At 39.7% G+C, this 15,265-nt stretch overlaps 1 protein-coding gene and 1 long non-coding RNA gene across 11 annotated transcripts in view; one reads left to right on the top strand and one right to left on the bottom strand.

Moving 5' to 3' along the window:
- The window catches only part of SLC10A7 (solute carrier family 10 member 7), a 257,319-nt gene that overhangs the window by 31,920 nt on the left and 210,134 nt on the right, over window positions 1–15,265 (bottom strand). For 7 of the 10 annotated variants that reach the window (XM_059175993.1, XM_059175981.1, XM_059175961.1 and 4 more), the window contains 2 exons: window positions 9,240–9,405; window positions 8,015–8,066 (listed from right to left, as the gene is read on the bottom strand). In XM_059175993.1, the coding sequence (XP_059031976.1) occupies window positions 8,015–8,066; window positions 9,240–9,405 (218 nt within the window). Of the gene's footprint in view, window positions 1–8,014; window positions 8,067–9,239; window positions 9,406–14,317; window positions 14,465–15,265 lie in introns of those variants that run through there. The other 3 variants (XM_059176021.1, XR_009354141.1, XM_059176000.1) reach the window with 3 other exon arrangements.
- The window catches only part of LOC131832698 (uncharacterized), a 57,344-nt gene continuing 44,950 nt past the window's right edge, over window positions 2,872–15,265 (top strand). Inside the window, exons 1-2 of the long non-coding RNA XR_009354144.1 lie at window positions 2,872–3,133; window positions 14,256–14,356. This is a non-coding gene — a long non-coding RNA (uncharacterized LOC131832698). The remainder of the gene's footprint in view (window positions 3,134–14,255; window positions 14,357–15,265) is intronic.

The raw sequence follows: 15,265 nt of genomic DNA, 5'->3' as shown, positions 1-15,265 counted from the left end.
TCCTTTCTCCTCTCTAACTCCCCATGTCCTCCATCAAGCAATCCAATTTTTAAGGATCTCTAAAGAAAGTGATCCCACCACTTTCCTTAGTAACCTCATCCTCATATATAACTTTCATTAGAAGAAAAATCTTCCCTAAACAGATCCACGCATCCTGTTTTCTTTGTTATATATACTCACTGGAGGGGAGAAGGGCTTCTTCCTCCTCCTCCTCATCCCCTGTGTTAAGATGAAAATTGTCCTTTGGTGTTCTTTCCTCTGAAAAGTCATGTGTGCTCATGCTTCCTAACTAGTCTGATCTGGTCTTTTTGGATTACAACTTCCCAGTTTTTGGTGTCTTACCAAAATTGAGAATTCTCATGGATATGTGTTACTTGAGTATAATAAGATTGGCTTACTGTTCCCACACTTTATTATCATATTTATATTGTGCTGTCAGTCCTCCTCTTAAACATTGAACTACACAGCTGACATATTCCTTGATCCTTTTGTTCATCATGTAGGCATATATATATATATATATATATATATATATATATACATACATGATTGAGAAAGAGAAAAAAAGAGTGGGTGTGAGGGTTATGGCACCAAAGAAAAGGATTATCTCAAGCTTGGCAGAGAATGGGGGATAATGATGGAGCACACAGAGAACCTTCTTGAAAGAAATAACCATCAAGCTGGGCTTTAAAGGACAGGTTTAGACATGGGTGGGTGTGTATTTCAGGTAAGGGGACAGTGAGACTGAAATCTGGGGGCCAAGGGGACAGTTGGCAAAGAAGAGACTCCAGGCTGACTTGAGTGCAGGGACACTGGCTTGTGACCAGGAGTGTGGACTTGACAAGACGGGCTACAGATGCTGGGAGGAAAAACCACCCAGTGTGGTGCAAGAAAGACTGGCGATGATGAGGCCAGGAAGTGGCCACTTCCGCGGGAAGTGGAAAGCTGTAAGGGCCTGAGGAATCACAGAGAGGCAGCAATGCTGGTAACAGACATGAAGACAGAATTATAAGAACTCGTCAACTGTTGACGTCGCTCTGTGAAATATTCCTTCCCAGCAGCTTAAGAGCACAGGCTTTGGGGGAAGACCCACCTGAATTTCAATCCAGACCATTCTTTCACTTATACAGAAAATGGGGATAATACTGCTGGCCTCTTAGGGGTCATTGTGAGGATAAACGCCAGTGTTTGTTAAGAAGTTGGCACACTGCAAGTGTTTAACTCAAGCTAGCTGATCTTTTTATTGTTACTGTTACTTTGAGAGAGGAGAAAGAATTAAAGAGAAATAAGAAGCTTCCAGCACATAGGCTTAAGAGGAGCACTAGGGTGTTAATAGAAGTAGGGAAGGAAAGAGGCGGCCCAAAGGGGTCTGGGCAGGAGGCCAAGGAGCGAACAGAATTTGTATTAGAGGGTACCGTTTTTTCAAGAAATCTGGTACAGAGAAGAAAAAGGTCATGGGAATCTGAACATGACCATGCAGAGAGAGTGAAGACCCAGTGGGTAGAAGCAACTGATGAAACCAGGTCCTTAGAGAGGTCCCAGAGGCTCAGGCTGTGGGATTAGCCTGAGAGGGCTTATTTCCTTCCAGAAGAAGACAGGGTGAGTGAAAAATATGGAAAAGTTTCAGGTAGAGAATGGGAAAGGAGAGGCAATTTATATCAAAGATTTTACTTTTTTTTTAAGTTTTTTTTTTTTTTTTTAAGATTTTATTTATTTGACAGACAGAGGTCACAAGTAGGCAGAGAGGCAGGCAGAGAGAGAGGAAGGGAAGCAGGCTCCCTGCTGAGCAGAGAGCCCGATGTGGGGCTCGATCCCAGGACCCGAGCCAAAGGCAGAGGCTTTAACCCACTGAGCCACCCAGGAGCCCCTTTTATAAAGATTTTATTTATTTATCTGACAGAGATCACAAGTAGACAGAGAGACAGGCAGAGAGAGAGAGGGGGAAGCAGGCTCCCTGCTGAACAGAGAGCCCGATGCAGGGCTTGATCCCAGGACCCTGAGACTATGACCTGAGCTGAAGGCAGAGGCTTAACCCACTGAGCCACTGAGGTGCCCCGAGATTTTACTTGCTTTGTATGGCATGAGGCACTTTGCTCATCCAGAGTTTGAGGCAAGGCTCAAGCCGGGGACCCAAGAAATAGGGAAAACTTACAAGAGGCAGATCGGGGAGTAGGAAACAGAGTCAGTTCACACTGACTAAACCCCTTCTCTAGGAATGAAGGCCCACCTGTGCTTGCGGTGTTGGTGACGCTACAAAGGCCCTTGTTTATAACCCACTGTTGCTGCCTCTGGATTATGCAGTTGCTTCGTTCCAAGAGAGTACAGCAATACACTTCTCCTTTAGTGAACTTGCTCAGCTTGCTACCGTGCTCGTAGTGCATTTCCAGTGTGTCAAAATCTCTCTGGGGGAGAAGGCTCTGATTTAATCCGGCATGGGCAGTCACGGATTAGAGCGGCACTTACAGTATGGCTGGGGAGGGTATCTGCAAGACCTGCTCCCTTGTCCCATTTCAGGCAAGGCGGCTGAAGCTAGGCCTGTGCGGGGAAGCTTCCGACCCAATCTGAGTTGGAACCCTGCCCTATGGGGCTACTGACAAAGGGGATGTCGGTGGGGAGGGAGTATCCGCCCATAAAAATGGATTGCTTGAGGTTAAAAACAATATCCTCCCTAAACACTCCATCAGGAGAGAAAGAGCCTGCCCCCTACCCTGGGCCATGGGGAAAGCGAACAAAGCAAATGCTCTCCAAAGCCTCCATCCATGTTGAGGAGGAGCAGGAAACACTGAGCCTTCTTCTAGGCACCCTACTCCCAGTATTTCCTTCTTCTTGGAATAGCCTTAGGTACTACCACTTCCTGCCTTTTCCGGAAAGGGAACTTGAAGCACAACAAGGGCAAACAACTTCTCTAAAGTCACACATCGCCAGTCAGGAGGCTGCCCGGAACTGGAGACTAGCCTGCTTTCTGAGAAGGAAATCAAGAAAACAGAAACACCACCACACACTTTGGTGGATGAGCGCGGCCACCTCAATCAGTAACCTTCCTTCAGCTACGTTCTGTCACGAGGCGGCCCAAGGGCAGCAAGTCAGGACAAGCCCCAGAAAAAGGAAGCATCCTGTGCATTTTATTTAAGTGGTAAGGACTATAATTATTTTCAGTGATTAACGTCTCTATTGTGTCTGCTCATGCTCTTGAAAGGAATCATATTACTATTTATCTTCTAACTCTACCTTATCTCTTTTTAATATTGATTTCCTTTTTATCCTGTTTTTATAATTCTTTTGATCACTTTGGCTTCCCTTGAGATGTTTATTTCCTTTTCTTCCCAACTGGTCTTTTTATGCTCTTTCACAAAGCTTTCAATCAGTGTTTTCCACATAATATTTATCTTGCCTTTCTCTGCAGTACTCACAAAGGAAAACATGTCAGAAGGTTTTACTAGTAGAATCACAGAATGTAGAGCAGAAAAGGTCCTCTGAGAGAGTTCTGTCTAAGCCCACGGTTTTTAGAGGAGGAAACGTCCATGTGAAATACTTTCTTTTGTTAACCTTTGTACCTGTGTTTCGTCCTTACGTAATTTTAGAAGAAGCTCTCATCTGTCATTAGCTGTATGCCACTAAACAAGTTACCCAGAGTTCTGTGGCTTAGTTACCTCATGTCTGAAATGGTAAGACTTACCATTAATACTAATACCTGCCTTCCCCCTACCCTCCTTTGCTCCCTCCGATAACTCCCTCCCTCTCAGGGCTACAGTGAGCCGCAGATTGAGGCACCTGATTAAAAATGCACTGAGATAGGTGGGGTGCCTGGGTGGCTCAGTGGGTTAAGCCGCTGCCTTCGGCTCAGGTCATGATCCCAGGGTCCTGGGATCGAGCCCCACATTGGGCTCTCTGCTCAGCAGGGAGCCTGCTTCCCTCTCTCTCTGCCTACCTCTCTGCCTACTTGTGATCTCTGTCTGTCAAATAAATAAATAAAATCTAAAAAAAAAAAAAAAAAGGACTGAGATAGGGATGAAAACACCTATACAAATATTCAAAATTTGTTTTCTTCTTTTTCCCTTTCTCAGCAGTTTCTTTTGTCACTCCAGTGATACTCTGGGTTTCTATTATTCCAGTTATCAGCTTTCCAAACTGCCTTTAATGTATTTTTTAAAGCTCACAATTACTGCTTTCTTTTTCTAACCTTTTCAACATTTTATGTTAACTCTGACAGCTTCCCCAGGTTGCAGACTATGGACAGGGTACAATGGACAGCTGACTCTCGGTTTGATGAATCAACTCTCGTCTCCTAGCATCTCTGACAGTGTAACATCAAAGAGAATGTACTACAAAGCTAGAAATGCTAATTTCTTCTCTTCCATCATTAGTTTGTGCAATAATATAGCTAAATTGTTTTTGTATAACATTTGACAGTTGCTAACATTTATTGAGCACTTAGTATATGCTAGGTGTTGTGATGAGGGCTTTATGTGCATATTATTCAGTTCACCAAATGACTCTATGAGGTAGCTCCTACTACTATGTCCATTTTAGTAATGAGGTATGACAAAAGTCACAAAGTTATTAAGTAGGATTGAAACTCATGTCTGTCTGACTCTAGAATTGGAATTTTTAACCCTGTCATTATTCTGCTGACAAATAAGAATGCAGAGTAGTAACTCTCAAATATGTTTTAAATACTCAAAGTCGTAGTTCACATGTCAGACACCAGAAAGCTAACACATCCGGTCAGTAAATCTAAGAAATGTTAACTAGGTAGGAGGAATGTCGTAGGAAAGTTGAATTTTCTTGGCTGGGTCTCTCCTGCTTTATGCTAAATTTCCATCATCAGGGGTCGGAGGCATACTGTATAAAAAAAAGAGACTGAGTTCCATGTGGAGATTTTTGTATCAATATCTGGACTGGTTATAGATTTAGTGAGTTGGTAAAAAGAGAGAGAGAGAGAGAGAGAGAACAGGCCAATTTCACTAATTTTAAATAGAAAGAAACAAAAAGTAGAAAGAGAAAATGAAACTCAACAGAGTATATAAACCAGTGGGTCCTAGTTCACACTCTTGGTGTCTTTGACTAATTTGCTTGTGTGAGTAAACTTGAAGAATCCAGTTAAACACTCTCTACAGATTCCTTAACCAAAACAAGCATTTAAGAATTTTAAAAGTAATTGAAATAGTTTAGTGCAGTGGGAAAAGTGTGGGCAAATGTCAAATGGAAATGGATTTTAATTCCACATGTACTCTTTGCCATCCGTTATTAAATTACTAGATTCTGATTTTAGGAGAGCTATTAAACCAAACTACTCTAAGTACGGGTCCTCATCAGCAAAACAGCAACAAGAATGTATTGTATCCTAGTCTTTGCTGTCAGACTTTCATGAAAGAACGTACGTATGGTCCTCACACAGTGCCTGCCGTAGAGCAGGGCTCAGTAAACATTGGTATCTTTTATTACTCCAATAAAATCCTTAGGCACAAATGATGTCTCTCATAGTGAAAAACAAAAAACAAAAATACAACCATCTTCTGAATTTTATTCAATTCAAAAATCCCTGGTTTTTAATGGACCAATGTGGGAGGAGCATGGTGACAGCCATTCCTTAGTCTGCTGTTTATTAAAGAAGGGGCATATCTGACAGCTGAACAGGTTCCAAAGGCAATAGAACTTCACAGAATAATAGGGTCTTAGGATCTCAAGGCCTTACGGAAATCCAGTCTCCTCCGCACTGAAAACTCTCACTTTCCATCCAACCAGTGGGGACACCCTCTCCGCCCCAGCCCTCCTTCAGCCGTTCCAGCAGCGGCTCTTTTGTGCTTTTCAGCATGTTTTCAGCCACAGACAGGACATCTGCATCCTACCCAGTCTGACAGAATAGGACAGGATGAGTGGCTCTACTTCTGCCACAAGGACTAGCACAGCACACAAACAGCTGGGGAAAGGCACACATCTTTTCTAGGGCGACATAACAAACCATTTACGAAGAGAACTTTAAAATAGCTCTGACTCCTACACTACCCAATTAAGTCACATTTTCTTCATGTCTTAATGGCTCTAGGCTTCACTCTTCCTTTATAAATCACAACCACAAGCTAGGGAAAATTGTTCCGATTACACCAATCAAATTTTTATTGACTGTTTACAATCAGTCTCATGCGATGCCAAGTGCTGTAAGAGCCAAGTGCCCAATGCAAGGGCTGAACCCAACGCTGCTCTGCCACTGTTTCAGATCTCAAGAACAACCTGGGCCCTGGGCAGTCTGGGCAGCTCAGTCAGTTAACCGTCCTTCTCTTGGTTTTAGCTCAGGTCATGATATCACCATCCTGAGATCCAGCCCCGCATCAGGGTCTGTGCTAAACGTGAAGCCTGCTTCAGATTCTCTCTCTCCCTCTGCCCCTGCCCCCCTGCTCCCATGTGCAAGTGCACACACCCTCTCTCTCCAAAAACAAACAAACAACAAACCAAACCAAAAAAAGCCCCAGGCCACTTCCCTCATGGCAACTCACTGCCATCACCCAGCAATCTGGTCCAAGTCTGCCTTTCTAGTTACTGTTATTATTTTTTAATCTTTCTCTACTCCTATTGTCCCACTGTGTGTGTGTGTGTGTGTGTGTGTGTCCCACATTTGCATTATTTTTCCCTCCACCAAGAACCTCCTCTCTGCATCTTGTTTTGCTGGTTTGCTGAATAATTAGCCATTCTTTATAATTCCTGTCAAATCCCATCTCTTCCATGAAGCCTGGTTCTACCACTCTTTCTGGAAGTGCTTTCTTCTTTGAATTGACTACAGGTTGGCTCCCTGTCTACTGAGAGGACACTTAGTTATCAGACATATATCTACTCTATAAACCCATGCAAGGTCAAAATCATCTCTTCTTTGTGGTACTCACTGTGGTAACTTCCTCGTACTGAAGGCTTAAGTATTATCTGTTGAATGTACGATTTGGTAGAAGAAGGTGTATTAGAGGTGAGCCTTTAAGAATAGGAAAGGTGAACTAGGGCATAGAGACCAATTTAATGAGGACAGCCTAAGCAAGTAGCAGAAATGAGAATGTATGAGGTTCCTCCAGGGAACAGCAAAGATTTTACCTCAACCTGAAGCTTAGACAGGCTGAATCTAGTAGTAGTTCACTTAGCCCCCGCAAAGTGAACTTCATTCTAGGGTCCTGGAACCACTGAAGATCTCTGATAAGAGCTATTATGATGCTATTATGATAAGAGACTATTATGAGAACTTTGAGTTATTGGAAGCAGTATGAAATACATAAGAAAAATTCATTTTAGAAATAAAGATAGATACTTACAAGTTATCTACTACAATAGTCCAGGGAGAAAAGAGGCAACAAGAGCCCAAATTAGGGAAATGGCTTTGAGAGCTCAAAAGAATTACAAAGGTATTTAAAAAATATTTTCAAAATATTTAAAATATAAATATTTCATATTTATATTTTTATAAATATTTAAAAAATATTTAAAATATATTTATATTTTAAATATTTAAATTTATATTTTATTTATATTTAAAATATTTAAAAATGTAAATATTTTAAAAATTTTAAAAATAATGATGCAAAGGATTCTAGTCTGAGTAACTCTGTGGATGGTGATCCCACTAACAATAAAGAAATGAGAGAGGAAGAGGCAGTACTAGGGAAAAATTTTAATTCCATCTGGAGACTGATGTCTTCTGAAGACTGGTGAAGATATCTAAATGGTTAGTGATAAATAGTGCTGGAACTCAGGAAAAACACTGGAATGCAAGGTCCCGGCATGAAAATTAACAGCAGGAAGCTGACAGCTTGAGCCAGCAGAATGGCGGAGGCCACCTAAGCACACGATGTGAGCAGGTGACACAGGGCCACAGACAAACCCTTCGGGATATCTACAACCTGAGGGTGGCAGGAGGAAGACGGAATGATCAGGAGACAGAGAAACACTAGATTAGCACAGTGGCACAGACGCCAAGTAAATAGCACGATTTGTCATTTAAAAAACTAACAACCACAAGAGATACCATATCACTTACCTTGTTGAAAAGAGGAAGGTTAAAAGCATAAAACTCAGCTGGATAGAAAATACTGGAAAAAAAAAAGGTTGAATCTAAATTAGGGGTATAAAAATATCTGTAGCGTATTTACCATACGCTTAGTTTAATCTGCAGCTTATGAACTCAAGTAGAAAAGCAAACACACATTGCTAAACTGGTAGAATCATCAAAGTTAGTGGGACTAAATTCGTTCTTATGGAAGATATCCCCAGGCATCATCTATGATGTCTACTACTCTGCAAATCTAAAACCCTCCTTGATTTGAGACTTGGTTACTTAATTTGTTCAATTTAGAAAGAGCTGGTTTATGCTGTGGGTATTTATAGTAAATTGCATAACTGCAGTGGCATATAATATATATTTTGGAATAACTCACGTTGTTTTTTTTTTTTAACTTTTTTTAAGATTTTTTATTTATTTGACAGAGAGAGAGATCACAAGCAGGCAGAGAGGCAGGCAGAGAGAGAGGGGGGAGGAAGCAGGCTCCCTGCTGAGCAGAGAGCCTGATGTGGGGCTCGATCCCAGGACCCTGGGATCATGACCTGAGCCGAAGGCAGAGGCTTTAACCCACTGAGCCACCCAGGCGCCCCACTCACGTTGATTTTTAATAAGAAAAGATTCTTAGGTATCTTTATAATTACAAAGTTGTCTTTGCTATTACAGGATAAACAGAACAAAAAGTTGATTTCTGATCCTTGCAATTACTTGCATTTCATAGTTTGCCGCTTCTTAAAATGAAATTACCTTGGGTATAGTTTAGTAGAAAAGATGATGCAAATGTCCACATTTTAACTAACTCAGTCAACTCTTATACTTAGAAAATGACAGTATTAAGTAAATAAATCCTACTTTTAACTCATAATAAAGGGTAAGATTAGCTCAACGTTACAGTAAAATATATTGGCAAAAAGTATTCAATCTAACATTTGAATGTGACAGATCCCATGCTTTCTTTCATCTGGCATCAACTACTATAAATCAAACATAAAAAACAAAGGACATTAAATCATAAATATGTAACTGATGTCTTCTTAAGGAACAGACACACAGGATAAAGTCACTGAGCACATATAAGATGAAGCTCAATATTATTTTCTAATGAAATTAACATTCAATGAGTTTGGGGGACACAATTCACAATTTCTTCCACTTTGCTCCAGAGGAGACGGAGGGGATAGCAAAAATGTTCCATCTTCCAACTTACTTATGAACAGGATGAGAATAAGGCTGAATTTATCCAGGTCAATATTTGGGTTCGAGAACGTGTCGCAGAAGGTGGTGTAGATGATCATGAGGAGGACACTGCTGCTGATAGCACCAAAAGGTGGCTTCTTTCTTTCAAGCCAATCCTTGATGTATCTTCGGACAATCTGAAATACAGAGATCAACAGGTTGCCTTTTTTCAAAGATGTAGGGAGTTGAGTTGGGCATCGCAAAGTGATTCTGACAGCAGAAAGACATAAAGGAAAGAGAATAATTTGGATGATGGCCACAGTGGATTTCAAAGCTTCCGTGCCACACCACTCTTCTTCTGGGGGATTTCGCATTTGTAGTGCAACTTCCACTGGTGTCCATAATGAGAGTAGATTTTCAACTGCATTCAAATCCATCCTTAATCATGCCAAATGCTCTTTGCTAGCTGTCACTGAGACATGCCCATTAAGCCTCCCCAAAGTTTATCTCCTCTGCTGATCCTAATGGATGTGTGTAATTATCATAGTCCCCTTTGCCTCAACAGACAATTCCAAGTGCAACTTTGGGAATCTTAGAAATCTGACATCTTCAAGAATTTCAAGACAGTAGGTAATCGAAAGTGATCCATGGAACATATTAATATTTAAAATGCAAGCAATGCACCAGAAGTTTTTAATTAAATTATAACTCATGCTTGAAAAGCAAAAGTGCATGTGTTGTGGGAGTTTAAATAATTCAAACTCTGAATATCTAGAGTTTTTGTGAATCCAAAGACAAATGCCATTTGCATGCTTTTAGAATTCCAGAATTAATACTTAAAAATGAATAAACCTGTCCTAACTCTCCTACAAAAGGACGAGTGAATGAAATTACATAGCAATCCTCTCTTCTTTAAAAATCAAATCAGATATTTAAAATCAGGACAGGCTGAATATTGGTGATAACTTTTGCTTGGATATAAAAGTGAACCACTCTACTTAAAACCTTACACTTTTGAGAGAAGCTGAACAAACCCTGTAATAAGGACTATAGCTGAGACATACTAAGTTTCGAGTCACTCATTATTCTGCATAATTGAACATGAGATTTCACAACAGGCTGAATTACCATGATCCATTAGCAATAATGAGGTCAGGGAACTTCTCCTGACAAGGCTGATGGGGTTCTGTCATCTTCTGCTCTGTGGCTAAAAACGTTTAATTCACAATAGAACATACCTTCACAGATACTCAAAAACAAAGTAAACTACTCTCAAGAGAACCGCTGAACAAATGGCTATTAGATCAACTTCATCCATTCTCAAGGACTCAGTAAGTGAAATACCAGTATTAATAAAGCAAATTCTAGCAGAAAGCTGACCAGTTGGTACGAAGTACCCCAAGAACAACACCTTGATGGCTGGGTGGGCTGGGAATGAAAGAGAAACTGTTTTGCTTTTTAATTTAATTTATCTTAATTTTTTCTTGGTGCTCCAAAATTCATTGTTTATGCACCACACCCAGTGCTCCATGCAATATGTGCCCTCCATAATACCCACCACCAGGCTCTCCCAAACCCCCACCCCTACCCCTCCAAAACCCTCAGTTTCTCAGAGTCCACAGTCTCTCATGGTTTGTTCCCCCCTCCGACTTGCTGAATGAAATAAGTTAACCAGAGAGAGTCAATTACACATGGTTTCACTTACTTGTGAAGCATAAGGAATAACACGGAGGATACTGGGAGATGGAGAGGAGAAATGAGTTGGGGGGAATCGGAGGGGGAGAAACAGTGTTTTTTATATATGTAGACAAATAGTGGTTAAAGATTAAAAAAAAATTAAATCTAGTAACTAAAATTACACTGAATTTATAAAAAAAAAAACTTGTGATTTTTCTTTTTGTAGATATGATCCCAAACCATAGTAATTTAGTTCCAGTGTTCATTTCTTTCCTTAAGGTTAAGGATAGGGACACCTGGCTGGCTCAGTCGGTAGAGCATGGGACTCATGACCTCAGGGTTATGAGTTCAAACCCCACGTTGGGCATAGAGATTACTTAAGAAAACTGTAGTAAGGTAGAGAGAAGTTAAGAGCAGTTCTGCCACACAATGTTAATGGGCTGATACATTAGAACACAAATTTTGGATAATAGTACTTGAGGTTCCCAGATGGCTCCATGTTCAGATATACCCCTGTGGGGGTAAGCTCTTCTCTTTTTGTTCAGAGAGACTTCATTTAAGAGTTTATTTCATATCTATTATATTTGATAGCATGAAACTAGTAGTTGCCCAAATTTAATACAACTCAACTCCTTTAGGAAGCAAAATAAATGGAAATTACACAGAGTTATTGAAATTGATGCTGTCCTCCAATCTTGTTTCAATATACAATGATTAAAGAAACAAATGTCCTCTCTCTGCAATAGGTTATAGAATGTAAGATCCCAATTCCCAAAGCAGAAGTGTCTTCTACCACCACTGACCCCACTGACAAAATAAATAAGATAAATATGAATGAGGCATAACCTGGAAGTCAAAGCCATTTTAAAAACCAAGACAAATCTCTAATCATCAATCGACTTTATAAGCTGCAATTTGACTTAGTTAACCTAATTACCTCTTTCCTCAATACCAAGTACTCAGAGTCTCACAGTACAGTAGGACTTTTTCAGTATGGCAGGAAATATGGACTCCTAAGTCCTGCAACCTCTTACCCAAAACGCCTGTCTTCTAAACACATCAAAGTGTTAATGCTGGATACTTAATCTCAATAAAGAAAACAACTACAAAGTTGGAAATTGGACAGAGCCACAAGTTAAGCAATAACCCTAGGTGAAAACAGATCATCTTTCACTGTTTTTAGTCTTGTAGTGATATTTGTCTGTGTTTTCTAAGCAAACCATTTTATAAGTTTGCCAGGCTCCATAGAGCTTTTCTACCTGCCTAAAATTAAATTCACAAAGCGGCTTCTTTTTGTAACCATGTACTGAGAAAAGTGTTAAAATCTCTCCTGAACTACTGGGCGAAGTAACATTGATATGCCTTAAAGATATGCTTTGGATATAAATGTCAGGAAACCCCATCTTCTCTTTGTTCAGCTACTTACACTTCTGATACAATCATCCTCCATTTATCAAGAATCGGTGTCATTTTAAAATTCTCCAAATTTCTTTGCCTTGTAGAAACACGTAATAACTTTCTAGGAAACAAGCCTTTGCTAGAGATAGCAACCCAACCTGATATAGGTGCCTCAGAATTCCCTCTTTGCAGGGAGGGGTGGGGAGAAAGTCAGGATGAGGTGGGAAAAGGCATTTTTTTTAAAGATTTTTATTTATTTGACAGAGAGAGATCACAAGTAGGCAGAGAGGCAGGCAGAGAGAGAGGGGGAAGCAGGCTCCCAGTTGAGCAGAGAGCTCAATGTGGGGCTCAATCCCAGGACCCTGAGATCATGACCTGAGCCGAAGGCAGACGCTTAACCCACTGAGCCACTCAGGGGCCCTGGGAAAAGGCATCTTGATAAGGTGGCCAGTTGTAGCTTTCTTCAGGATCCATACTAATTCATTTGCATTCAGAGATCACAGAAACTTAGGGATTCAACATTAGATGACAAATCCTCATTGACTTGCTGTTCCCCAAGGACTGAGAAGGAAAAACATCTTCCTCAGGAAACTTTATCATCTCACTTTCTTCATTTTGATTTTCTCTATTTTTCATTAAACACCAGGAGAGCTTAAAGGGAAACTTAGATTTGAATGCCAGTACTTTTAATAAGCTGAGCCACATATCAATTATTATATAACCTCCTGGAAATCTGAGAAAATATGTCTTAGGTGACGAATGTTCATATACTGAGATAACTGAGATGTGTAATATCCATCATTTTAGTTTTCTCCAATTTTTTTCTGGGGCATTTTCTTGCTTTTCTCCCTTCTACTCTGTCTTTATATTTATAAATTGATTTTTGAGTGGAGATATGTGATAGATAGTTCCTCATATTAAGTCTGAGTTTTAAAGATTTATTTTTCTTCAAGGTGACTTGAGATTGTTTCTTCAAGTTTTATCCTCTATTCCACTGAATCTATACATTTACATAAAGTAGTTTGTTTTTTTCTTCAATCGTCTGTTGAAATGTATAGCCAGGGATACAAAATCAAATCCAATTATATTAACACTTTTCTTTAAAAATATTTTATTAAATATTGAGTAGATTCAAAATAATATCTAAAAAGTATAAACAGTCAAAGTACACGGGATATGGTAAACACCCATCATCTACTTAAGTATTATTTACATTGTCTCATGAGAGAAGTTGGTCAGATATTATCCTGCTCAGTTTACTTGAAAACAAAGGCAAGAGAGCCTGAAAAACTGGCATAAAATGTTAAAAAGTCATTGGGAGGAGGGTGTATGAGCAAAGAATATGACCTCAACCTCCTGAGGGAGGGAACAGGGCTTCGTGGTTAAAGGTATGTACTTTGGAGCTTCTTTCTTTGTAGTCTTGGGCAAATCTTTAACTTTCCTGTGCCTCATCTGTAAAATGGATCCATGGCAGTGAGGATTAAGTTATTCAATAAATGTAAAATGCTTTAGAACAAGGGCCTGTACCTGGAGAATAGTGGCTATTCTTATTTCCAAGTCCTGATTTGGTGCTATTTCTATCATACACTGTCTACCAGGATATCCCACTGCATAATTCAACAGCTCCTGTCCTCTCAGAGCAACTCAAGTGAAGCAATGAAAATAGTTCATACCTAGTATAATTTTAGAAATGTAAAATTTTACTAGCATTAATAACATTATCTTCAGCTTCAGCTGAAGATTACTTAATATGAAAAGTCAACCTAAAATTTTATTAGAATAAAGGTGGGGTTTAGCACACTGTTTTGAAAAATGTTTTTCAAAGGTGGTGGAAGTTCTAGTTTGTTAACATGTATTCATAAATCTCTCAATATAAAGCATGAAATAAGTAATTGTCATAAGGATTTAGATGTATCGAAGGGTTTATCAGGAAAAAAGAAATATTGCAATGACACGTTTAATTTATTTCTAGAACTGACAGAAGATGCAATCTCTCAACCATCTATGGAAAGACGTAGCTCATAGAGTCACAGCATCTTTGAGCTAGAAGATAACTCCTGTTCTACATATGAGGTAAGTGAGGGCCAGAAGTTGTATGCACGGTCAGGCAGTGGCAGAAATCAAACCAGACTCTGCATCACACTGCAGTCAGTCAATACTGAGTCCAACCAAAAAGAAGTACTGTATGGGGAAAACACAGAAAAACAGAATAAAATTAACTCTCAGTAACACAAGTAAAAAATTAAATAATGAAGCTTTATTATGACTAGAAGATTAAGGAAAACATTTTCACCTCTTCCTTCCTGGTCTTCTTCTCCCTCTAGTTCCCATTGTTTATTTAAAAGATAATGATTAAAAAATCTCTTTTTTAAAGATATACATACAAATCTAATAGAAATATACATCATGTGCCACCTCTAGTTACAATCGAGAGATGAGATTACCTTGCCTAGGTTCCTTTCTCTGAAGTAGTACATATGAGTCCTTCTAACAAGGTCCCCAAATACCACATCACAAAGTTTTGGTGGGTCAACTAATTACAAACATATACAGAGATAAATGAACAGAAAAGGTCCCTGGTACCATAGAGCTTATATTCCACCTTAAGAAGATAAATAGAAAGCAAAACAACGAACAAATCAACAAGAGGAAGATCATGGTCCTAAGCAGAGGTTTAAACTGGATGATATGACACTGACGATTGGGGAGCCACTGGAGCGGGGTAAGGAAAGGTCTTTCTGAGAAGGTGGACAGTGAGATGCTCCAAGCAGAAGGAACAGCTGGTACAGCTCATCAGAGCTGGCAGGTTTGCAAAATACAAGCAAAGTCAGTGAGACCCAGGTGCAATGGGAAAGTGGGAGAGTATTAGGGAAGAACCTAAAATTACAAAAGAGCATGAAATAATCTTGTAAGGAAATACAGTAGGATTTTTAGGAAGTGTTTAGTGATATTTTAAATTGGGGGTCATAAATTTGAAACAAG

Source organism: Mustela lutreola, chromosome 1 (genome assembly GCF_030435805.1).
Source record: "Mustela lutreola isolate mMusLut2 chromosome 1, mMusLut2.pri, whole genome shotgun sequence".
Taxonomy (NCBI): Eukaryota; Metazoa; Chordata; class Mammalia; order Carnivora; family Mustelidae; genus Mustela; species Mustela lutreola.
The sequence above is the reverse complement of the archived record's forward strand: the minus strand, read 5'-3'. Positions and strand labels throughout refer to the sequence as shown.